The sequence below is a fragment of the Dermacentor silvarum genome, chromosome 1 (genome assembly GCF_013339745.2).
Source record: "Dermacentor silvarum isolate Dsil-2018 chromosome 1, BIME_Dsil_1.4, whole genome shotgun sequence".
NCBI lineage: Eukaryota > Metazoa > Arthropoda > Arachnida > Ixodida > Ixodidae > Dermacentor > Dermacentor silvarum.
In genome coordinates this window covers 102,166,323-102,192,637 of record NC_051154.1, presented here as the reverse complement: position 1 = coordinate 102,192,637, position 26,315 = coordinate 102,166,323, and the positions used below count along the sequence as shown (strand labels likewise).

General features: G+C 44.6%; 2 protein-coding genes across 2 annotated transcripts in view; one reads left to right on the top strand and one right to left on the bottom strand.

Annotated features, from left to right (window-relative positions):
- The window catches only part of LOC119433946 (dysbindin protein homolog), a 37,000-nt gene extending 22,290 nt beyond the window's left edge, over positions 1–14,710 (top strand). Inside the window, exon 9 of the mRNA XM_037701236.2 lies at positions 14,400–14,710. Coding sequence (XP_037557164.1) covers positions 14,400–14,449 — 50 coding nt within the window. The 3' untranslated portion in view covers positions 14,450–14,710. The remainder of the gene's footprint in view (positions 1–14,399) is intronic.
- LOC119433934 (transmembrane protein 231-like) lies at positions 14,460–19,405 on the bottom strand. The gene is made up of 7 exons (XM_049671739.1): positions 19,257–19,405; positions 18,939–19,096; positions 18,553–18,681; positions 16,907–17,050; positions 16,708–16,789; positions 16,539–16,641; positions 14,460–15,220 (listed from the first exon to the last, which is right to left on the bottom strand). The coding sequence occupies exons 1-7, from the start codon at positions 19,393–19,395 to the stop codon at positions 15,079–15,081; spliced, it is 897 nt and encodes a 298-aa protein (XP_049527696.1). The 5' UTR covers positions 19,396–19,405; the 3' UTR covers positions 14,460–15,078.
- Positions 19,406–26,315: the final 6,910 nt, after the last annotated feature.

Sequence of the window (26,315 nt, the reverse complement as noted above, 5' to 3'; positions counted from 1 at the left end):
GATCCCGATGCGTAGGGGCCAGCAGCCACTGGGCAAGGGATCGGCATTCAGCAGCGGGACTTCTTTCCAGTGTGACGAACCCTTTGTTCGTAGCACGTGGATTCCCTGGAGTTGTTCAGCAGGCCTCGTGGTGCTCTTGTGTCTTTTCTCCTTGGACTAGTCTGGTGAAGTTGGACTGGCAAACTGGTCTCGGAATCTTTTCGTCTCCTCGTCTCCTGTTTGATAAGCAGTCACTCTAGAACAGTGTCAGACCCACAACCACAAAGCAAGCGAGCACAAGGCCACCCTCCTCTGAGACACACCAGGCTTTACACAAAAAAAAAAAAGCTACTGCTTTCCCATCTCTTTCTCTCGTCCTCCCCCCTAAACACTAGAAAGAGCCACTTCCCGAAAGCTCCAAAAAGTGATTACCAAATCAGGTACAATCAACCTTGCGATAATAAAAAAACATATGGAAAAAAAAATACCAACGTAAAAATGACACGGAAACCAGAGTAGGCATGAGGCTTTCGCTACACTAGGGGCAACGACTCGGATCTGCATTTCCTCTGAGCTAACCTTTCCGGTAGCGAATGTCAAACATGTATTGCTAAAGTGCTAAGCTCCAGCACAAGAACATGACCCAAAGGAATAAACCAAGGGTCTGAATCAGAGCCAGCCCTGCCAATAAACTCAAAAAGCCTCAGCTGATGACATCCGTGCGTTCACTTCTCTACCCTGTTGTGGGGGAACTCCAAATTATGCTCGACTGGGCCACACTGTCGCAGTAAGCGACCACCTAAGACAGACTTCATAGCTGTCACAACGGGCAGTTATTTAAAATGCGTACCAGGCAAGTGGCAGGAAAGCTTATGAGTAGCCTACTTTAAGCACTGCACAGTTTCGCTCTCATATGCCAAAGGCATCCTCGCGTGCAGCAGGCTTTCAACTACACCAAGCACAGGCTGCTCTTAACCACCTTTGTTCTTCCCTCTCGAAACGGCTCCACTGTCGATCTAGGAGACAGACAGACTGGCAGCTGTCAATTGTGTCATACTGTACAGACAGGCCAAAGTTTTTAGAAAGAATCAGGATCCTCTCCCGGTAACGTGTCCCGCGTCCTCAAGCTCTGCCGTTCCAAACTAACAATTTGGCTACGTGGTGCGTGATTCTCAAGTCGCCACAGAAGAATAAAACAAAAGGCGCATTTTTGAATCACGGAACTCGTGACTGCGATCGAAAATGGTCAAAGGGACAAATGTCACGCATTGAGTTGCTCGTTCAGTCAATGCTACCAGCCAGTACCAGCGCCTCTAATGCAAAACATACTGGGCTCTGCTGACCGCTTCAACTCCTAATTAACTAATTCATAGAGTGGCATTTAAAACCTAAAGAACAAAAAGCTACACTGTATCTACGCACAAAAAGACTAAAAAAATGTTTCTCCAAACGCGCTTCACCGAAGAAATTATTTTTCTACAATGGTAACTGATACATGTTAAAATTAAATTATGGGGTTTTACGTGCCAAAACCACGATCTGATTATGAGACACGCCGTAGTGGGGACTCCGGAAATTTGGACCACCTGGGGTTCTTTAACGTGCACCTAAATCTAAGTACACGGGTGTTTTTGCATTTCGCCTTCATCGAAATGCGACCGTGCTCTACATCATAAGCATTAAACTATCAAACCTAAGTATGTCTCTGCAGGCCTCCAATCTCAATGCTCAATTACAAAATCAGCGCGACCACCAGCCACCACTGTTTCAAAACCGCTTCACACTTTCATTCGCGGAACTGGCTCGTACAACAAAACAATTCAAAGAAACTCCAAGCTTAACACAAAACCCTTGAATTTAAAAGCAAGAACTTAACAAAAAAAGCATCATGTTCTACGTCCAAACAAGAAACTGATGGGCGTGCCCAATTTACCGATTACTTTCTCTTAATGCGCACTCGATGGGGTCGCATTCTGAAACTCTTTGGGTCTCACCGAGGACGACAAAGGGCGCCACACTTACAATGCCCTCTGCAGACACCTGCCACTTTGTGTCCCCACAGCTCGCTTTCTCGTCTCTGAAGGGGAGGCCGTAAACGTGGGAAGAATAACCCTTCTCCCTTTGTCCTCGCTCTCGTGGCACATTCCACTTCAGTGACTGTTCGACTGGCCTGGTTCGTACGCACATTTCTCAACCAGGTTGAACATTTCGGCCATACCCTTGCTCGTGGAGATGCGCCCTGTTCTGTCGCAATCAGGCTTTGGCGACGTCTCCGTTTTTTGAACCACCACACTGAACCATGTGCCATTCTGCGCGATGGCCTGTTACGTTGTCTTACGCGCTGCGATGTGGCGTCTTTAGCGAGTGTTTTCTGCACCGAACACTTAGCTCTGTTTACCACACGGTGCTGTCTGAAAACCATTTTCCATGCCACGCGGTCACCTATAGTGCACCTGAAACCCCCGAGCGTTGGGTTCCCGTTCTGCTCGGCCGTCATGGCATTCTGCTCTGCTTCTGACATTTCTGGCATATCTCTGCAAGGAATGCCCGCCGGAATCGTCACTTGCTGTATTTCTGCGACGTCTTCGTCCTCTACCTTCGACACTGCCCGAGAGTGGCTCAAGTGCTGAGGCACAAGGGCCGTATCCTGCTCCACATTGACCCCATTGGGGTTGCAGGAACAAGCCTCGTCCCCGCAAGGAGCGCTCTCCGGGATGGCCGCTGACTCGGTTTCGGCAGACGCCTGCATTGCACAATCTCCGAAGCTCGAGCCCAGACAATCTCCAGTTCTCTGTATTTTTGGGCCAATTTACCTGTGCTAACGCTGAAAATTCCTTGCTTAGCCAGGCCCTCCCCGACCATACTGATGGAATCTAGAACCGTCGCGTCCTTACTTTGCTCGGCCGCCCCACTATCTGGGTCTACCTTAGACTCCAGCCTTTCGTCCTTATACAGAGGCACAAGGCAGGTCTCCAGCGCCTCCTTAACCTTCTCATGGCTGCTGGAACCAGCCTCGTCCTTGCAAGAAACGCTTTCCGGAATCGTACCTGTTTGTAGACAGGCGACGGCCTCGCTCTCTATGTGCTCTACCTCTGAGGGTTCTGCAACGTCGCACTTCCCGTGCTCTCCATTCACTGACGCGACCTCAACCGCGACTTGTCGCTCAGTTGCCTCAAGAGAAGGAACTCTCTGTCTGTCCCCTTGACAATTCCGATCGCTCTCAACCAGAACACCGAAATGCCACAATAAAGCTTTCTTAGCTGTATCATAATTCCGGTACTCGTCGTAAGAAAGGCAAGACAAGACGCAAGACACGTTAGCGGGAAACATGCCATACAGCTCAAAGGACCACAATTCACGGTCAAGTTCAACCTCCGTGCAAACCTTCTAAAAAAAAGCAAGAAAGCTTTCTATGTTTTTGCCCTCTTTGAAGGCGCGCAGGTACCGTGCATCTTGTACTGCAAGATGTTGAAATTCCTTTCACGTTTCTTCCGTCCGAGTTCCGTGTCCTTCCTTGGCCTCACGTGCTATACGCTCGCGCTCTTTTCCCTTAATGCTACTTAAGCATTCTTCTAGTTCCTCGTCGTCTGCCTCCACTGCCTCGATCGCCTCAATTATCTCTGGCTTTCTCTTTCGCTCTGAAATTTGAATGTTCAGCTCACTGGCCAACTCTAGCAATTCCGGCTTCTTTAACGCCTTCAGGTTGATGTCTGTCCCTAGTGCTTCTATTTCTTCACTGCTACACGACCGTGATGTACTCTAAGAACACTTGTCAACGGTTACTACTATCACGGCTTTGTACTTCCCAAAAAATATGTAGAGCTTGGTGATATCTCAGTGAAGAAAGGCCTTGCACTCACCAACTGCAATCATGAATCCTGTGACGATCATTCCGAAGCTGCTATCCAAAGACGTTAGTTCTTACCAGGACGAAGCGTGGTTGATCCAGTAGGCATCATCCAAAGTTCTCCGGCGTAGCGTATTTCACCACTGCCATCCACTTGTTGTGTTTGGCGTTGGCTGAAGGTTCAATCCCACTGCTATCAACCACCAGCTGTTGCGACTCGTGTCTGAGCGGTCATTCCGAGTTTATGTAGCTGGTGATGTGCCAGGTGCTGGGCGATCAAGTGGTCCGTGGCGACGTCCAAGAAGGGTTTATTTACAGCATTTACATTTTGAGAGATTCAATGTACGAGCACGAACGAGCACACCTCACAGCACTGAAGGTCCGTTTTTTAAGCCCTTCCTTTGCCCCCTTTCCCTCGTAGGGGAATTCACTGTTGTTGATCTCGTCCAATCAGAATCGCCGAAACGTTCGCAAAATCCCGCCCTTGACGTTGCAACATTCCGCCGGATTATGCCTCCAATGTTGCGCAACCGCCCCCACATACGGGCAACCGCTTCGCGACTTGGGAACCTCAACTTTGATCAGTTCCCACGGAAAGTCTTGCTGTTGGCCCCTTGCAAGAATGATGGGGCTTTTCATGAAGATCAGCTTGACAGAGCGATGGGCCTTCACGCTAAATAGCGTTTCCACAAAGGGCGGCGTTGTCGTCGTCTTGAGTGAGCTCTTTTGTTTGACTGTCACAGTCCATACCGCGACAAAAAAGAGCGATGATGTCGTTTAACGACGCACGAGACCGATGACTCAGAATTCGTCTCGCCCATCAGCTCTGAGCTGTCGGACAGCCGAAGGTACGAAACATAATGGCATGTCTATTAGTCTCAGGTGACGCTGGTCTAGTCGCCAGCTCCCCGGCCTTGCAACGCACCAAAGGGAATGAATGGTATTTCATCCCTGCAGGTCTGTCAGTGCAGCATTCTTTGTCGAAAACAGTCGCCGGGCACAACTGTGCTAAATGCCAGTTGTAACAGCAGTTGAAACGTTTCGTTTTCTCCACTCTGCACCGCCCGTGCTTTCAGGTTTTAGTAGTTTATCACATAGTGCTGCGCCGGTTTCGCTGGCTTGCAAAACACACAAACTCAATTAGCAGAGAATCCCACGTCTATGTGATGTCGCAGTATTCCCGAACGGCCCACACCACTTGACCAAGAACAGCTGCAGCGGCGAATCCAACGCTTTGTCTTAGCTCGATTTCTCCATGGTCGCGCATTTGCATTTTGCACAAAATACCGTAGCGCCGTCTGTCAGGCGCTGTTTTACTCACTGACAGCAGTAAAGGGCGGTCATGGCGTATGCAACGTCACCACTCCCCACTCAGGGACGGGAGATTTGAATTGCACTAAAGGTACGTGGACCCTTCAGATGCAATTATCTCGTAAACTAAGTCTTTTCTTGGCACGAAACAAGCGCTGTGAGCTTTCTGGAATGGTATTTTAACAATCCACATCGACTTAGAATTTGCCTTAGTGTCCCTTTAATCCTTGTGAATGGGCAGGTGGGTGAAGATCAGGAGGTTAGGAGAAAACAGAACTATGCATTAAGAGCAAAGTTGCAGAAATGCACCTGCACCAAAATATGTTCCCCCAACCAACTTCCCTCTGAGAAAATGTGAATAAATTCCGTAGCAGAACTTACAATGCAGCTGCCCTTGAAATTATGCTCAAGGTAGCCTTAAGTGCAAGTACAGTGGAAAAGCAGTTATGGGGATTGCCAGCATCATGGCTCCTGCTAGACAGCTGCATATGTACTCTGAGCCTGGTGAGATTGATCTATGCAAGGGTCATCAGTTATTTTTCCCAATGCATCACATGATGAACTGGGGCTTGGAAGTCCTAACCAATCAACTGACCCAATTTCTGCTCCACATCAATAACTTAATGGGTTTGACTCTTGCAACTAGTAAGAGTACGTTGTGATCAGACTCTGAAAATCTGGAACAGGCATATTGATAACACTGTTTCACTGGAAATTAAAATTTGATCAATGTTTAAGAAACAATTTTTTAAGTGTCTAAAAACAAATATTAAACTAAACTCATACAAAAATTTCACACGTGATATTAGTTTCTTATAGCACAACTCCCTCTTCTGTTTCCAGCAGTTCGTTGTTCATTGTTGTTCATTGTGCACAAACATGTGAACTGAATTTGTCACGTTGCATGTCTTAGCTGCATGTGTAAATGATAGCCAACAGGCCTTCATCAGTGAGACAAGATCCGAGTCTGGGATAGCTAGGTTCCAACTTTTCAATCTTAATCAAAAAACATCAGAAATTCTAAATAAAAAAGAAAGAGTGGAAAAACTTCGAAGTTGGTAAAAACCGGAAAACACTGATTTTGGGCCACCCTCAGCCTTATTCATCCAGATGGGTTTTATGCAATGCAGTCATCGTGGTAATTGTGCATTTAGCTCCAGGAAGCACCAGGCTCCCCCCTTCCATTTGTTAGAGTACAGTACCAAGATACACAAATCTACTGCAGCTATAAAAGACTGCATAACTAAAGATTCTTGTCTCCTAAAAAAGTCACCATAAAAATGCTGTTTAAAAAACTGCATATCATTTCATCTCATTTTCCAAATAGTACATCAAGGAGCACATCTTTGTACAAATTATTTTGCACAGCTGGACTAAAATGTAGATTTTAATTCGTTGAAGGTGATTTTAATGAGACAAAAAGACTTCTGTTCAATTTTTTTTAAACCCACTCAACGGTTTTCCATTTGTACTGAATGTGCCTGTGTTCATGGAAGGTCGTTGCTCTTGCTAAGCATTCTGTAGCGAGCCAAGATGCACAAGGAGAATGTCCAAAGCATTGTATAAGTATTTTTGGTAAGACGTCAAGTCTTACCAAAAATTTATAAGACTTTGTAAAACATTCGTAAAACGAGCCAAAATTCGTAGTAAACATTACGGAAAATTCAAGACAGTTGGCAGGTATGTCTTGTGTATTGTTTATGCATAGTGCTCTTGTGCGCTAACCAGTTCTTTAAGACACGGAGTTCACTAATCCGTATCATTCTCAAGACCTTTGGAACACTGAAAGTAGTACAGGGCCCTCTGTACACAGCCCAGCATCAGCTCGAGTCATATGAATACTAGTACCTTAAAAAAAAGATGGTGAAGCCTGTGCATCGAGAAAGCAGACTCTGTGGCATTGCCCCCTTTCTTGTGATTCTGCCCTACAATTTCGTGGTAAAAAGTAAACAAAGGTAATGTAATTCTGACACTTGTGCAACTATTGGTGTTCATGTGGTTACAAAGAATAATGGTACATGACAGAACCCGTTGTGGCTCGTAGCCCAGCTGTCATGCCCACATGCCATTGGGGTAAAACACAAAAAGTACTCTTATGCTTAGATTTAGATGGAAAAGAAAAAGAAACTGCGGTAGTTGAAACTAATCTAATCTGAAGCCTCCGACTGCACCATCACTCATAATTAGCAGTGCAGCTTTGGGATTTTTTAGTTATACCTATATTCATGATAAATTCAATGCCAGATCTATGTTAGAAGGGATAGGGGAGAAAATACCAGAAAAAGCTATGCTGTGGTGAGAACAGACTGCAATACTGACTGTCATTTGAAATTTGATAAGCAATTAGACATTCACACCTTGTCAAAACAAGTAGGACACTGCCCTTTTTTTAATACTGTAGTTATTCAAACCATTCTTTGAACGAGGTCACATTTTAAAATATTGTGCGCACCTCTTGAATTTCCAGCTCTCAAGTTTAACTTAAGTAAGGCCCACTGCATTCTCAAAAGGAAGTTTCCTCAAAAAAAGTTATACTTGGCTACTGAATACTCATTCTGGATTAAAGGCCAACTGCAATGAAATTTTGGACCACTCGAAAAGATTAGTTTAAGATAGTGAATCGACATTTCAAATACGAGCGAAAGCGTCATGAAAATCTCACAAAAATAGCTGTTTTTTTATGCAAAAACAGAAAAAAGTGCCACCGTTACCATTCGCCAGAAGTGGCGCATGACTTATGTGCACACGGCTCCTCAGCATGACTTCATCCAAGTTAAGGCGGCACGCCATAAAATCTCGGATGCAGCATGCTAAAATAGTGACAACCACCAGGCGCACGCATCAGCTGCTTAGGTGCTGTCTAAAGGCTGCTAACAAGATAATTATGCAATTACAAGCCCTGCAGCTTTGCCAAGATTGCTTTAGTGGTATATACTATACAGTTATAATAAGTTTAGCCAAAGTGAAATTTTGTTGCAGTTGGCCTTTAAGTGTACCAAAATAATTTGGCTGAAACAACAGGTCTTTTAATTGAAGTATTGTTGCCAAGAGAGCACTCAAAACTATTTAGGACTGCTGATGCGTTGTACTTACAAGCATAAAGATGAGCAGTTTTTGATAAATCCATGTTTTATGCAGTTCTACCGTGCCAGACTGGCAATATTATTTTAACGTGGGGAAGCGAGAATAGCACACCGCCTGTGAACAATACAAGGGGGAACACTGAATTCATTTTCAAGCAATTCTTTTGATACGCAGATTTTACCTGATGTGTGTGCATGTGCTAAGTAAATTTCGTGCTGAGAATCTTCGCTTGTTGAATACTTTTATGTTCAGCATAGATGTTAAGCCTCTATGGCCTCTTGTATGCAAATTTGTATGTATTCTTTCATATTGCTCATTAAACATAATGTGGCAGCCTGAGGCTATTGGTCCCCCAACTCTCCTTCTGTCATTACATTTCCATGAACCTTGGCTTCGGCAAGTCTTGTGACCTGCAAATTACATTTTTGCACATACAGGAACAGTCGAGTAGTACTACCATGGACAAAAGTCTACGAAGCGCGAGTATTAAAAAAAAAAAGAAACCATGCAGGTCCCACGCACTGGGGAATCGGTGTTACGTGAAGCATTTTGCAGGTAGTTAGCTATCCAGCATCGTTTGCTGTTCCGCAAAGTGTTACCATGTGGACCAACGTGTTTGTGCAAGGCAAGCAGTTGTGTGTGTGATGACAGCCGGGCCGGTATTTTGTAGTGATGCTTTTCCGGTGCTAATGCCTTTTCACGCTTATCGCACTTTGTCAGTGGTCAGAGCGACGGATGATAAGACTAGTATAGAATAAGTCCATAAGGCATCACTACAAAATACCGGCCCAGCAAGACGACGATCATATGATGGCATCAGCATCATTTGTACTTCGGCTGTTCGACACAAGTTTATGACATTCCAATTTTCGGGTTCTACATAGGTACTGTACAGGTGTAAGCGAGAGAAACACGGATTGTGACATCTGCAACTAAGTGTTATACAAGCGTACATGATTATGTCTATGCCATGTGGTCAGTTTTAAAACAAGGATGGCATTTGTCCTCTGGCTAAAAAATGTTAAAACCTGTTTGACCTCGGCCAATCATGAAGACAGTATAATGTCACACAGTTTCTATGTAGTGTTAGCTGCTATGAGGAAAGGACTGGGGATGTGGTCCGATCCTAAAGGCAGTGCAGTCTAATACCCATGCCACACGGGCAAAGTAAAGTGCACTTTGAGCGAGTGCACTTCGAAGCTAGTGTCATTTGCAGGCTGCCTCATGGGAACCCTTAGCGACACTCACTGCAGAGCGCACTCGCCGGCGAGTGTGTTTGGCGAACTCACTTCGCGGCGGCGAAGTGTGTAGCTTCGTTAGCAACGCTTAGAAGATACATAAAGTGATATTGGAAGAAGAGTCGGGAGTAATTTTTAATAACATTGTTTTAAATTGCTAACGTCACAAGATAATAAAATGTGCCACACCGCAAGAAAACAACAAGAACAGCAAAAACTACTCTCGCCCTTCAGGCTGTTCACGACCACGCCGGGTAATGGCTGCGCGGTTGTTTGGTGGATCTAGTTTTTATGACTGTTGCCGGCCAAGTTGCCGTCGTTGCTGGTGCTTGTAAAGGTGGATTGTAAATGTTGTTTCTAACAATAATGGACGGTTTTCGTGCACACATTTTTATATTAATAAATATATGCTTTCCCGTCTGACTCCCGGTCGCCATGGCCATCAATTTTAGAGAACACTTTTCTTTCTCGTGTAGCAGCGCACCGCCAAAGTGACACTCAGCGCGCCAAAGTGCACTCACTCAAAGTGCACTTTACTTTGCCCGTGTGGCACAGGTATAACACAGTGTCTCAAAGCTCTAGCTATCATGACAAAAGAATGCAAGAAATTGGCATGTGACACACGCGCCAAATGTCTCAAGAGAGCTAGTTAGCTTTGGCACGAGGGAAGCGTGCGTGCAATTGTGACCAACTGGTTAGAGCACTGAGCTGCTCTGCTGGAGGCAGGTTTGATCCCACCATTGCTCACACATTTATTTGTATTGAAGAGGCCCGAAATGAGGCATGGCAGGAGCCTACCTACCACAAAGTGCCTGGAACTAAAAGAATACTTTGCATTAAAAAGTAAATGTCCTTAGACACACAGCCGGTCCACGCAGATGCACTTGAAAATACAGGCTCCACTTTCACCTCCAGACTGTTAGCCTAGGTTGCGGCAGCATTTAGATTAATTTCAATACCGGTCATCTGTACATGTTCGTCTCCGGCACAATGGAAAGTAAATATTTTTGTTATGTGTACATTGTCTCTCTTCAGATAAACAATACAGACTGCAAAAGAGTGTAGTAAATACTTTTATTGTACATTTTTATTCTTGCTGGGAGGTGGTAGCAGCTTAACTGCTCAGTGCATTATGAATTTCAGGTGCTGCCTTTCATGCATAACTAGGTGTTTTAAGGGCAAGCAAAGCAAACCACAAAGGATAAAGGAGAGAGGAAACAAAATGCATGCTTGCCTTTATTTCGTTCCGCATGTGGCCACCTACCCAACTGGCCATTCTGCTATTTCATTGCTCCTTAATTGTTAAACACATTAGGGGAGCTTTATCACATGCAGCTGAAAATTCTCTTGAAACACTGAAAAGCTTGTTCACGGTGCCCTGGAACACTTTCTTTAGCAAAGTTGAATAATGCATTGGGTATGAAAGCATACTACCTCATAAACCTCCACAAAATTTTTTTTCAAAAGCACTGTCTATAACAAAAAAACGGAAAACCTAATTCCAGTGATGCAGAGTTTGACAAATAGACCACAGCACCCAGCTGGTGTGTGCTTTGCTGGCAAAGAGGCATTTCTGGTTCCTGTTGAACATTTTCACAGCATCAGGCCACAGCTGTTATGCTGCCAGCAGAAATGTTGAGTGTGCAACCTCAACACTTCTGTAAATGTGCATACTGTCAAGCTCTTCGCTTACAGCAACAGTTTAATTCACTGCTCAAAGGAGTATTCTAAATACTCTACAGTAAATTGAAAATGTCCTACAGCATCCCAATAGTATACATACAACCTTGAAATGTCTCCAGCCACATATAGTTGAATACACCATATAGCAAGCACCAAAGCACACAATTAACAAAACTCTATTTATTTGCCCACACATCACCCTTGACATGCCAAAAGTCTCCTCCAGATTTCATTGTGATACCACTGATCTTTTTCAGTGAATTTTAGTCGAAATTATCCACCTCGCCTAGTTACAATAAGAACTTCACTATGAAACCTAACATTGTCCTTTGTCACCTTCAAGGCCTTCAGCTTTTTTTTTTTATTCCTAGTACACTTGGAGCTACAAGTTCCCTGTGGTGGCAGTGCTGCACTTTCTTCTTCTAAAGTGCCTAAGCCAGTTCTAGGCACGCAGTTCTCTTAACTTTCTTTTCTTCTCAAGGATAACTGGTACTCATAGTTGTCAGTCTGCACTATGTAGCACAGCGCATGTCTCTATGAACACAACCATTACACAAGAGTATTCCGTGTAGTGGTTGTGGATCAGGGAAGGCTGTTAATGATATTTCCTAGTCATGGGGATTTTTTGCAGCTTTCAAACAAGTAGTCCCACTTCTTCAGGAAGAATTCCATGTGGCTACACTCCCTTAGCAGCAGAAGAGGCGAATCTCTCCATGTGAATGCTTCTATAAGCAAAACAGGAATTTTTAAGAATGCATATAGGAACATGTGCCCTCATGAACAAGATTGCAGGTTCTTCTTGTCTGTGCACAGAGGTGTTCATTTACCATGTTAAGAAGCGTTCCTTCCCCTCAAGGAATGAAATCCTCTTTAAGAGTGTTTGTTCAGTGCATTAAAGGGACTGTCAACTCGACCTCTAAGGGCTTAATGTTTTGGCTTCTCAAAACTGTGCCGTTGCTTTGTGCAAAAACATGGTGGCAATGAATGGGACAAACTGAATGGACCTAATGTCCTTGGATAAGTCGGACAATTACTATAGTTTGCATTTAAACTTTTTTTGCAGCAGTCACACAGATAACATTGACAGCAGCTGCTATATACTGATATTCCATATCGATGATGGTGAAACGAATGACAGGATGGGGCTTGTGAAGTAGTGAGAATATTTTTGTACCCTGTTGTCCTAAAGGCCAAATGTCCGGCTACTGTAACAACAAAATGGCAGATCGCAACATTGGACATTTAAGTGGACAGTATGAAAATTCGTGTGACTGCTAGCAACAAACAAAAGCTACTTTTTGTGATGAATTGTCTGAAAGTGGCACTACTTATTTACTATAACTTTTGCTCCCAAATCTTTCTGAACTACCTTGCCACTGAGGGAAATCTACATTGCAGTAGAGGTTTTTGTAGAAAACAACCCCACAGAATTACGATGCTGCTGGAATGTTACTACATGACAATTGAGATCATTCCAGCCATCTTGAAACAAGTCTGCCTTTTGCGTACTTGCATGTATAAAAGGTTTCTGAACCACCCCTCAGGCTTGGCGAAAAAACATAGTCCACAGATAGCATACACTGCTGTGAACATCTCAGCCAAATTTTGCAGTCGTGCATGGAGCTCGCAAGAGGAGCACGAAATCGCCTTTTTCTCAAGCACTCTTTCGAACAGAAGCCTTCTCCTCGCTGCTATATTTCATCATATAGCAGATTCCCATAAGCAGTTGCTATTGGCCTATAGCTGACATCAATCAAGAAGGGTGTTTGGATCAGTGCACTTCTTACTAATGTTACTCTGTATATTTATTGACGCAGTTTAATAAACAGGCTGAAGCAAGCGAAGCTCTGGTTTCGAATTTCGATAGGAATTATGTACTTCCCGAAGTATGACTATCATCTGCTAATGCTCGGCTGCACACACCCGCGTAAGAATGAAACTTTGTCCACACTGCTTATCAGTGTCATCGGGTGTCGCTAATTTCTAATAGTTTTGAACACTCAACTAACGTCGAACCACACAGAACTTCAGGTTAGACCAGACATACGCTTAGCAGCGCACTCTTGGCTAGACGTCTTAGCAGACTTCACTTCGTATTGAGCTATTGCACAAAATGTGCAATTTGGATGTGGCTACCATCCGTTGGTCAAGCTGGTGCAGGACAAAGCTGGTCCGCACCACATAGCATGGCCAGACTGCAGCACATGAGCGCATTCCAGCCCTGTCGTGCACATAGTGAATCACTACAGATGCATGTAGCTGCGCCTGCAGCGTAGCGTGGGTGCCACGACGAGCGTGCTCGCTGAGGACAACAGCGTGTTCTGATTGGTACCTGTGGATAAAATGGCTCAAGGCCCAAGCACCAACATCTGACGAAGTGGTTGTCTGCTTCCATAGATGCACACCCTTGACTAGTATCACCATCATGGTCGTAGCTCGTTACGTTAGGAATCCTTTTAACGTGAGTCTGGAGTGCAGCATCCATCACTTAACCAATGTGCGCACTGCTGACACATTCGCATGAGTGAACATGAAGATGAAGTTTGTTCGACCCTCGGATATTGCGCAATTGCCGTAGAGATGAGTGTGAAAGCAAATGTGCCACTGATGTCACTCGATGTGAGAATAGCCGCATGTAGCTATCTAGTACTAGTTCAGTACAACCTACTAGTACACCGTAGCACAGCAAAGCGATTAGACATTGTAAAACTCAACCAGTAAGCTGAGGGATAGCCTCAGAGTTTGGCACGTCGCAGGTGCCAAAATCGGAAGTAGTGGTGTCTGTGTGAGCATCCAAAATCAAACTTTAACTGCGCACTATGGTGACGTCACGTTCAGTAAGCAGAGCGTTGTGGGCACGACCCCGCTCCACAAAAGGGATGACAGGCGATCTTTGGTTTCCAATAACTCCGTTGTGCTGAACATACTTTTTGCTGCAAAGTATTCCTGAAATAGTCTGTTTTTAACATCACGGTATTTCTCGACTTCAAATAAAAGTGGTTCAGGACCCCTTTAACATAACCACTGGGTGAGTGGCAGCACATGATTGCAACAATCCAAAAAGTGTGTTCTTGGCCAAGCTGCCACATCTAATTCTGCCACTACTCTGCATTGCTGAATTCATAGTGCTTTCAGATTCCAAAGCAATGCACCACAATTCATAATGGTGACATAAATTGCTTTCCTGCTAAAATTAGAATCACTGCAATGTCTATGCTCGACCCCTTTTATAATGGTAGTCCTCTTATTCCTTACAGATGGTTCAGTAGCAGTGGAAGACAGCATTGAAGAAATAGCAGCACAGTAGCAGTGGTGGCCCCCCTTTTTTTATATGCTTATGACATCTGTTTGCATACAAAAGAGCCATGGATGCAGAACAAAAGATGGTGCAGCTTGTAATCATGATACCATGTTCACATGCTGGAACTTGGGACTTCAAATGCAGTTTCATTCCTCTAGTCCATGCACTAAGCCTACTTTGCTTGCATGCACTTAAAGAGATATATATGTAATATACTGACCACTATGCTTCAGTGCAAAAGAACAATAAAGAAATGAAATGTGTGCAGATGCTTATCCGTCTTTATTATACACTGAAGCAGACACGAAGCCCCTTCCCAGTATGTGAGTACCTTCATCTCTGTGCACCAGCTCAACTAACCTTCTGCAGATGAATACTCAAGCGCAGAATAAGATTCACAGTTTGAGTAAACTGCAGTGTCAGCAGATTCAAACTGTTTAAAGCACAGACAATTGCTTGAATGTTCCCAGGTTATGTGGCAAGCAAGGGCAATAGTAGCAAGAACAAAACAAAACTGATACTGACCTGTGCTGCAACAGCTGTGCAATTTACCGTATGGAGTGCAGAATCAGTGCCAAGTGTCCATGCAGCGTGTTGCTGGAAGCATCTGCACCTCATGCGCCTGTCACTCCCAGTTATAGTGACTGGTAAGTTTCAAGTATTTGATTACCAAACACAAACTCCTTGGTCCTTTCACCCAGTAAGATAAAAATAGCAAGAAATGCCAAATACTGGGTCCAGGCATGCTTCAGGACTTGCCACACTCCAGGACGATACCTGTTGAGTGATGTTAAGAAACTCCAACCAAAGTACAGTGCAATTTCGTTTAGCACAGCAGACAAGAGATAAATTACATTCTAGGGCTTTATGTGGCAAAACCACAATATGATTATGAGACAAGCCATAGAGAGGAACTCCATATAAATTTTGCCCACCTGGTATTCTTCAACAAGCACATAAATATAAGCACGCAAGTGTTTTTGCATTTCACCCCCATCAAAATGCAGCCGCCATGGCCAGAATCAAATCTGCGACCTTGAGCTCAGCAGTGCAATACCATAGCCACCAAGGTACCACAGTAGGCGAGATTTCAAGAAACAAGTACTAGTAATAATCCCTCATTCAATCATCTTTTAATCAATCATCTTCAATCATCTTTTGCCAACTCCTAAATTTAGATGTACAACACCCGTCATAGCTGTCTAAAGTGCAAAAATGGTGCAAATGAAGCTGGACAGGGCATTGGCACTCGTGGTCATAGACATATGCCTAGCACAGCTGCCCCTTTCTGACGATTCTTCCCTATCACAGAGGGAGCACAGTAGCCGCCGGGCTGTGAGGCTACCACAGCAGGACCTGTTAGCGCACACATCAACGCAACCGCTCATCGCTTACAAAAAAAAATATCTGTGCTCACGCATCCTGTCAGAAACCAGACTAATTAGAAAAGGGGAGCTGTGCAAGGCACATGGCTATGACCACGAGTGGCGACATCCTGTACACCTGGTAGCGCATGCTCAGTAGCAGCTACTATGTCATTCCAGCTGTCCTCGGTAGGCGGCACGAAGGGCCTCGAAAGTGCACTGCTTCCATGCTTTAGACTGCCATGACGGGGCTGTACTTGCAAAACTGATGCAATGCATCATCTGAATTCGCTGTAAATGTCAAGATGGCAGTTGGCGTTGAACTATCCATTTTTTCAAAAAGGAAAGCATATGCCAATGATCTCTCTGGTTAATGACGGTAACATGAAACAGCACCTCTTCACATTACACATTCTGCAACAGTGGCCTTTGAAAATGAGGTTACTTTATATTCTTGCTAATTCATATTTTAGTGCTAATGTATGTAAACCAATAATGTCATGAGCAACAACATGCTGATATAATAATACAGTCATTGTAGCAACATGAAAGGTTTTGTCTGAAGATGCATTTTTTCTTCACCTCACCGTGCACTCTAAGTCACACAAAAATTAATTTAAATGTTTGTTCATAGCCACTGTTTGGTGAAGTACAAGCAGCCAATACTAAGATAAGCTCAAAGACTACTATGCATAAATTAATATCTGTGATGTAGGCATACACAAGGATACCACAAAATCTCTACTGGGTACTTGATCCTCAGGTTGGCAAGGAAATGTGTAGTGCCTGAGGCAGCCCTCCATGTACTTTGAACATTGGACAGCTGTGTTGTCACTGCATGCAGTGAAAGAGAAGATCACATTAAAGAACAATGTCATACCTACGATATTAAGTACTCACCATTTCGTTTTGAGTACTCGTCTAGAATGAAGTTGAGACTGAATGAAGACACACTAGAACTGTCCTGTTTGATGATGGAATGCTGGAAACCAACAAATATATATATTTTTTTTCATCCACTAAAATTATGTCACATTGCTTCAGACCTAAGCGAGAGTTTCCAAATGGCATGCATACGGGCTGTAGAACATGCAAGTACCTCAAAGCGGCTGTCATGAGACCCACGTCGCAGCAGTTCTTTCTGGCGAAGTCTCAGTTCTCCTGTCAGCAGAAGTTCCGAGCCAGAAATGCTGGAGGAATGGTCAATAAACGCTAGCCCCTCATATGAGACCCTGGTGTACGTCTGCAAGTTCAGGAAATATTAAACAAGGCTGCACACAGAGATTTTGCTTTTGAAACAAACAAAAAGTTGTCGCAGTTTCACCTGAAAGGCGAAGCATCAATTGCGATAGCAAATTTGTAGAGAGCTATACGGAGTAATGATATTAGCTTTATCAGCTGTATAAACTTGGACATGCAGCAGCACCGGCAACACGCAGAACTATTGTCGACGCCGTCGGCGTTTTGCCCGCGTTCGCTCAAAATGCGTGCGGCGTTGGTGACTGTTGCCGGAGCCTCCGATATAAATAGGCACTTGGTGCAGCAGCTAAATGTCGCCTCCCTTCCCTCCCCCTCCCCCCCACGGCCTCTCGCGCGTCGGATGAAGGCGCGTTTGCTCTACATATATGGTGATTGTAAAGGAGGAAAGAGACGCTTACTTCTGCAGCCCTTAAGCGAGCACGGCGCAGAACGCGCGTTTGTTCGCCGTGCGTTCACTCCCCGTGAAAGCGCGCGCCTCTCACGCCCTTTCACTCGCACATACAGCATTCGGCGCGTGGCGACGATTTCAACTCCATTGACGTCATACGGAACCTCACGGCGACGGCAGAAATCTGCTTTTGAGTGTCCATATAATTGCTATCGCAATAAAAGCAACTAATTACATCATTCGTATTTTTTACTACATCCAGGTCTGCAGCCAAAACCACAAAATTTGGGCACTATTCTGTTCACTGATGCAAAAGGGCACAGCCATAGTTGCATACTGCCACATGTTTCTAAGGTGCACCCAGAATTTTAATTGGTATGTGCATCACAAACTGCAGCACGTCATTTTGGTGTCTCTTGGACGCTGTAGCAGAAAAATTACTGCTATTAATAAATGCTTATGCTGAGATCAAAAGTGATCACTTCTCTTAGTGTTCTAAAATGTTCAACTTCCTTTATGCATCCTCAATTATGCTGACTATAGCAGTGTATTCATAAGGTGACAAGCGAAGAGTTTATTGCTCATTATGCACAATGCACAGTATGCACACTTTTTTTTCTTTCTTTTTGTCATCCAATACTGCAATACGGCAAATGAGATGACTACATTGAAATGTGAGCACTGCAGTAAGTATGCTAGAGGCTTACCATTTTCCTTCTGTCCTACACAAGAACTATGGCTCGCATTGTTAAACATCAATGATAAACAATGAAAGTGATATAACCCGAAGTTTGTTGGGTTTTTAAACATGAACTCTCTTGCAAGGAACACCTCTATACAATTAGTGTCCCCTTCCACCACAACCCCACAAACTAACTACTTCAGTCACAAGCACTAAACAGAAGCACTCGTGTGTTTCACTGGATTGTTTTTCTTGATTTAAACGTACGGCTTTCTCGCTCTCTCTCTCTCATTTTTTTTTTTTTTTTTTGCAAGGAATTGTACACTTGCACAAAAGCAGCGGTAAAGATGTAATCTTCACGATTGCGTTGCAGCGAGTCTCTATCTAACACATCATCTCAGTCTAGAACACTTACCGCAATCATACAATCAAAAAGAAGAAGGATTTTCACACGAAGCACGTCGAACTTTTCTGGCAGCGGCATTTTAATGCTGAGATTCAGCTCATCCATTTTCCCATCAGAATCGAAGTCTTCTTCCAAATCCTAGTGGGGAAAAGCAATGTGAAATTACAGAATTATGAATGCTATGAGAAATTCTCCTTATTACAGTCTTCCAATGCTTCATGCATCCCTCTGGTGCCCAATTTCAAATGAACTTCGCTTGTGAATGTGTCTCACACAGCCAGTGCCCCAACTACCAGACGAGACAAGTAACGACCGTAACTAGTGAAACATTAGATCGGCTTCTTTTTTAATAACTCCTACTACATCTACTTTTAAGTTTAACAACAGGCACTTACCTCTACTGAGGGGACGCTTAATTCTGTAGCATGAGAGTTTAGGAAAGAGTAAGAGCTCCAAAATACGAGTCCCTCGCCACCTTCTAATATAAATATCAGTCGACGCTTGAAGCGCACTTCAGGTTGTTCTTGGTACTGATCTACCTTCTTCCAGAACCCTGAAAGTGATAACGTGTGTCATTAAACTGGAGTCCCAGGTGAATTCCCAATAGCGTTCACGAATAGGATGCTGATGGCCGAAAAAAAAATTAGAAAATACATCGGCATCACTGCAAACCATGAGCAACAATACAAAAGAAAAGCAATTAGAATACATGCCTAGGTCTTTGTAGGCGAAGATGAATGGAATAACGATTGTTGCGCAGCTTAGAACCACAACAAACACAGTTGCTTTTGAGCATAAGCTAGCTTTGTACTTGCGGTAGACGCCTTCGCAAAATAATGTGTAAACCGCCATAAGTACACAACAGTTGATGGCCGCAGCGATGCGACTTGCGTCGCTATGGTACCGGGTCAAGAGGTTACGGTCACAGCTGTGGTTACCATGGTTACAGCGCAGAATATTTACATTTACAGAATGGCAGCTGTAATGATAGCCTGCAGTACTTGTGGCCTGTGATACCATCGTGCGACTTATTGGAAACAAACTAAAATTCTTAAATATTGAAACGTACAGACTCGTTTAACTTTTATTAAAGGAGCACTTACACGATATTTTCGACTTGTCATTTGTTTGCGTTCAATGAAGGTAAATCTCTCTAAATCTTATAAAAGAAAAACTGATAAACGTCAGAGCTGCTTAAATGATTTACTATGACACTTCTCTCTACCAACTCGTTTCGCTTTCGGTACCCAAGAGGTGGATTTCTTGCGATTACTGCTGCTGCCGCATGTGAGCGTAGCCAGAAGACAGGCGCGCAGTATTCTTGATTATTTTTTTATCACCAATATCATCATACCCAGCTTTATTGCTACCCGACGACAGCAAATTTTTATCTGCGTCATGCCGTCACAATAATGTTGATGATTCCAGCCGGCATTTTATAAGCGTTTCTCAACCTCCATACTTGCTGATGTAGGAGGAGCGAGTGGTGGAGTTTCTACCACAGAAACTCGGCGCACTTTCGATCGTGATGGAGTCCGATCGGGATCGAAATTGTCGGTCGCGATTGGCTCCTCTGCGCAAGCTGCGGGCTGGAACCAATCGCGGTACAGAATTTCGATCCGGTTCGGGCTCGATCGAAATCGAAAGTGGCCGTATGGCACCGGTATAAATTATGTGTAAGTACTCCTTTAGAATGAGTTCCTTACGAAACACAAAACGTCTTGAAAACTTATCGGAACGGCTCCAAACGGCTATAGACGTCTTGGTCTATGCGAAGACGTTAAACAGAGGTTCTTGCAAACAGTATGTAGCAGGAAGTACGGTTAATCAAATGTACTATTGTGTTTCAGCTGTGGTAACAGCCCACCTCTGGCGTCAGCGGAGTATACTTTGGTGAACGTCTTGAGAGCGTCTAACTCAAGAACTTTTTAGATGTTTTTGTCGGAAAATGTGCGACATGCTTGGGCGTGCGCGTGAAAGTGAAAAAGATTTAAAACGCGCGTGCCCGACGCACAGCGTTACATTCCGTGCGACCTTAAGAAGCCATATGCAATCCGTTAACGTAGCATATCATATCCTTTGGCTGCTTCACCCTTTGGATGAACAAGCAGAAAAAGCCTGCGGGGTTACTTTATTTGATTATTTTCCGATCTTATCACTCGCCGCGTCGACAACGTGTTTGCCGCGCGGTCAGGAAAACTCACCCGTGCCATGGCGCGTTGCTTGATACGGGTCTGTCACGACAGTCAAAGTTTAGAAAAAAAAATGAAAACGGCCGGGCGCACACGTGCGCGCCCGTTCAGCGTGCTTATCAGAGCAGTGCTTTCCTTTCCCTTTGCGTGAACAAGCAGTGAAGAAGCCGGAATTGCGATATCAGCTATCGTCACCGACAGGGGCCGTATTCTGAAACGTTCGCCTAGGCGGAATCAGCGTGCGCGCTGATTGGCTGGTTGAGGAAAATTGAATGACGTCGGGCTCAACCACCCAATCAGCTCATCCAATTTTGCTAAAACAGCCAATCGGCGCACGCCTGAAAGCGAAAAAGAAATTTCGCCTAGGCGAACGTTTCAGAATACGGCCCCTGATCTGGCGGCGCGTGGTCGCAAACGTGCACTCCGTTTGAGCGAACTGCTATCTGCTCTTGGACCACACCAGGGGGCGCGCTGAAGTTACCGCGAGTAGAGTCACTGGAAAAATTTTAGAGTATCGCATTTGTTTTCCGCGCGCCGCCGCCTGCCGCGGCCACCGGTGATTGGGGCGCTCGTGTCACGTGACCTTTTGCCGCCATATTTCTTCCAAGCCCTTTCAGTTGGCACGTCGAACCCGTAGCGTACGCACCGCGCACGGCGAGCACTTGGCCGTTTCGTTCAACGCTTGCGTTGCGCTTGCGAACACAGGCGTCAGAAATAACCCATCATCATGCCTGGTTGCTGCGCCTTCCGGTGTAGCAACCGAACGGAGTCCGGGAAGGCATTTTTCTCTATTCCGTGCAGGAAGGACGACGGTGAACGACGTTCTGCGTGGCTCCACACAATTGGCCGCAAAAACTTCGCGCCCTCGAAGAACACCCGCTTGTGCGAGGTAAGTTTCTTGAATAACTAGTTTGCTGGACAGTTATTGCTTTCAAGTGACTGTACTTGCGTGTGACCGCTAAACTTTACCTGTCCAGTTCACGCTCATCGCTCTGGGTGCGGCTATTGAACACTATGTAGCTAGCACACGTGGTTTTGAGTGAGCTGTTCTGTTCGCGTGACTCGCTTTGTTTCACGCTATTGAAAATCGCCCAGTACCTATCTTTCAAGTAAGCTCTCTCCGGTTCGCCCGGCCCGCTCTGCTTTGCGCTATTGTTTTCCAGTAAACTGTTTGGTTCGCGCGGCACGCTTTGTTTTGCGCTATTGAAAATCGCCCAGTAACTATGTTTCAAGTAAGCTCCTCTACTTAGTGCTGTTGAAAACATCGCAGTACGAACTTTCTAGCAAGCTCTCCACTGTTTCATTCGGTTTGCGTGCCGCGTTTGAAGAAAACGTACATACATGTCAAGCAAGCTGCAGTGCTTGATTCGCGCGGCTCGATGGAAACAACATGCATTTCAAGTGAGCGTGTTGTGCTACAGAGTAAAAGGAGGCGGTTCCCACGAAAAACGTGTTTTGAACAAGCACCAGGTCTATACAGAAAATGTTGCTTCAAAAATGCCTTCTATAGATTTCCTGACTGTTTTTTTTGCGACTACTTACACTTTAGATATTTTAAGCACTGTCACAGGGTAGGGTTATTAACATTCCTATTTTTCTTTGTTTGCTCCATGGACAAACTATAGGACCATTTCATTCCTGGTGATTTTGAGAAACCAAGAGTCGAATCGGAAGACCGGTATGCTGTTGTCATGCTTGACGAAATAAATTGTTGTTGTGACTATTGTGAAATAAATATGTTGCTTGCCTCCACATCTTACTTTGTGACTGCATGCTGTTCTGAAAACACGAATTTTGCTGACAGCATGAAGCAATTCGGGGACAAATGGTATGGTGTCCCTTATACAGGGAGGCTGTAAAATAGTAATTTTTATTGCAAACCTGCTACAGCATGATTACGAATGCATGTCAACTGGCACAGCACCTCTATAAACAGCCTCATACATATTTTTATGCCGTGAGTGCAGTGACAAGAACATCATTTAGAATATAGAAGTGCTCAATGTTACAATTCCGTTTCAGAAACAGTTTTTACCGTGTCTTCGCAACTTTTTTTTTCGAAAATGTCTTTTTGTGTTCTCCAGAACACAGTAACAGATTGGAAATAAGTGCACTGAAAGGTTGACGTTATCAAAGGTACAAAAAAAAAAAAAAAAACATTCGTACGCATTCTTTATAGCCGTATGCGGATACCTGCTTGAGTTTCGCGTGAATTAAAAGCTGTTAACCAGTCGTTTACAACGTTACCTTCAGAGAGCTTATTTCACAAATCGACGAGAACATTACAAGCACGCATTCGCAAACACGCCAGTAGCCGCAAGACGCGAAGTTTGCTTGCAGAGGCTGCTGGCGTTTTATCACTGACATGTGACAGGCAACTTTATAAATCTACATAAAAATTACTGCTTACACTTCGCTACGATTATACAGATAAACAAGCGCAGCAGTAAGCTGTGTACATTTGCTTGCTTTTGTACTTCTAAAGGACGCGAACTAGCACTATGAAGGCAACCTGAACACCCACTGCAGATTCCATCGGCTGTCAAGCTGCGTTTTTAGCGCAAACACAACCTCAAGGCACAGTTTTCATGTAAAATACGTTTCAAGCGAATTCACTGGGCACATACAAGTATGTATGCAGCAGCTCTGCACATAGCACTTGACGCAAGACGAAGTCCAAAAGCGACACGTAGAGCATCGGAACCATCGCCGCACATTTTATACGTTCCGTCGCTTACCGCGCAGTACGTTAATTTCCGTCGATATCTTGACACTTGTGGCATCCACTTGAAGAAAAACACAAAAATAATCCAGTTTCGCGAAACGGGACTCGAAATCTAGGGGGGGAAATCCGTCAGTTAAGTCAACGCTACTCAATGCACGCTGGCACCGCTACAGCGCGTCGGCGGTCTGGAAGGAACATGGCCGCCGCCACCCAATGTTGCCGGCATGCCGCGTACCTTTGCGGTACTCTGTTTTTCCAGTGACTCTAACCGCGAGTAGGGTGCCTCGATGCCCAGCGCCGCCGTCCAGAGTGGAGACAACCCCGCTGGCGCCGCCATATTGAGTCACACGAGCTGAGACTCAGCTACGCTTGCGTTCATAAATAGTGTTACTCGCGGCGCACTTCCAAGTGCTTTGCCTTGATGAAGATTTTTTTATCGGTATCGCATCTGCACATCTTTATAACCAATAGCCGTTAACTCGTGGAAGGTCCAAGACGTAAATGTATGGCGCCGGGAACATGCCCCAAGTTGCCTAATTCAATTTACATTTAATATGCCGTGTGTATGTTTGAAATACGCACGATTTTTTTTTTTGCGCTTCGATGCTTGGTATATAAGGTTTGCGACCCCCTGTGTGTGGAAGTTTTTCTTTTTCGCTGTTGTATTTTAGTTTACACGTCATGCCTCCTTTACTGTAGCCAGCCACTCGCGCACGGCGGTTAGTTTCCCTTGCGTTGCGCGTGCTCTTCGCGTTCGTTGCAATTATTTGACGATATCTACGCGCAGTTTTGCAATTTTTTTTTGCCCACAAAACTGTGTGCTGACAGGATTAAGCTGGTGTAAAAATAACTGCGATGTGAAAATAAGGTTTAGTTAGTGCTGTAGAGAAACATGTAACGTAACTTGTCTGTGTCAATCTTGCGTAGTACACACAAGAAACCAAACGATGCACAAAATACATTTACTTATAGTGTCTAGTACAATCAATCATGAAAGAGATATGTACATGAAAAATTATATGTACTGTGTGGCACCTGAAGGTTATGCTGAAAGACGAGATAAAAAAAAAATTCGCAAGGTAGGCTCGACACACAATTCGGGATAGTGAGAGTTTTTTTTTAAATTTATTCATTACATGTGGGGGGGGGGGGTTCAAGTGAGTACATCAACCTTATTACACACAATATAAATCGAAAACAAGAATGTAAACAAGAAAAAGCAACCGCGGGTAATATTAATCAAGATATCCAGCCAGAACACATCAGCTACCATCGAATACGTCGCATCAGCCAAACACATCGATGGCGAGTACAGAACATTTCATAAATAACCATTAGAACACTGATAACTACATTGAAAAAATAAACAACACTGCATACATATCGCGTACAAAAACCGTAAATGAAACTATGACAGTCAAATACAGATTAGCAATGTTTTTCACTTCGAAAATATAGTCCATGATGATGTAGGGCTGTTGACTTTAACAGACGGCGCCCATCCTGTCGATTTCCCTCGTACTGGTCCTCTTCAAAGTGTTTCTAAGTACAAGTAAAACAACAAAAGTGATTATTGATATGAAAAGTTGCCTTGTAAATACAGAGAACCCATTACAGTGCTTAAAAATAAATTTTCGCAGAAGTAATGCTGTATTACCTCGCTTCACACGTTTCGAAGAAATGCACAGGCTACAACAGACACCATGCCAGAAAGCGCCGAAACATTTTGGTCCCATGATGCCCCTTAACTCTACTACACCTGGGCATACCGTGCACAGGCATTTAAAGACCGTCACAGTACCCACTACGATCGGGAATGAGCACGAATGACCATCGGCTTACGAGCACCACGCTACAAATATATTCCGTCTAAAAAATAAGCTATATAACGTAACAAACCTGAGATCCGCAAGATATCTGCTGAGAATAGAGAAAATCACAGTGCTTCGCTTGCCACGTACACAACAGCCGCTCTCCACAGAAGAAGCACTGCGTTCTTTAGTCCCAAATAACCAGTAGCGAAAAAAGAAACTGAGGTAAAAAAAAAAGAAGCAAGAGACACACGATGTGTGCTTCCCGTGAAAAAGTAAAATAGGTGGTTTACATGACGATTTGTAGCTAATGTAAGGCTATTTCGCGGCGAAGCACTTTCGTCAGTTCTTAAAATACGGGTACTACTCGCATAGACTGCGCTGATCAAAACGGCAAAAGCCTATGCGACGCGCGCTCGCAAACCATAGGCTACTCAGCATCGGTGCAGTGCTTAGTTCGTGAGCGAGGATCAGAGAATACTTTCTTATTTATGAAAAATACGATGCGATAGTCTAAACTTTCTTGACACTTACCTCGCAAATGTAGGAGCTATCCGTTGCCTTCCAGTGATACCGCTTTACTTGGGCTTCCTATCTCTTCCTTCGCTCTGGGTCCCGGGGGAAGCGTAAACAACGAAGCCCTTTACGCGTCGATCCGGTGCACTTGGGAACACAACAGCCCGTCATGTCGACTCGATGCACTTGACAAGTTTGTCATTCATGCGGCTGAACACTGTCCAGCAAGTAGAAGCGTCAGCGAAGCATCCGCGCGCACTGTGTCTCGAACTAAGCACCGGCACCAAGCACTCGCAACCGCTCGCTGTGACTCAAGATGGCGTCGCAGCGAGAAAGCGGCGGCGCGGGTGCGCTCAAAGGATGGCACCACCCTGAACGGCGGCGCTGGCATCGAGGAACCCTAACCGCGAGTAAAACCCCTCTATTGACCCTTTTCGCGGAGCAGTTTGTTCTAGAGAAACGAGATGGCGCTTGCGGCGGCGAGCCATACGTTGCCTCAGCGACAGCGCACGAATACGAAACCACTCC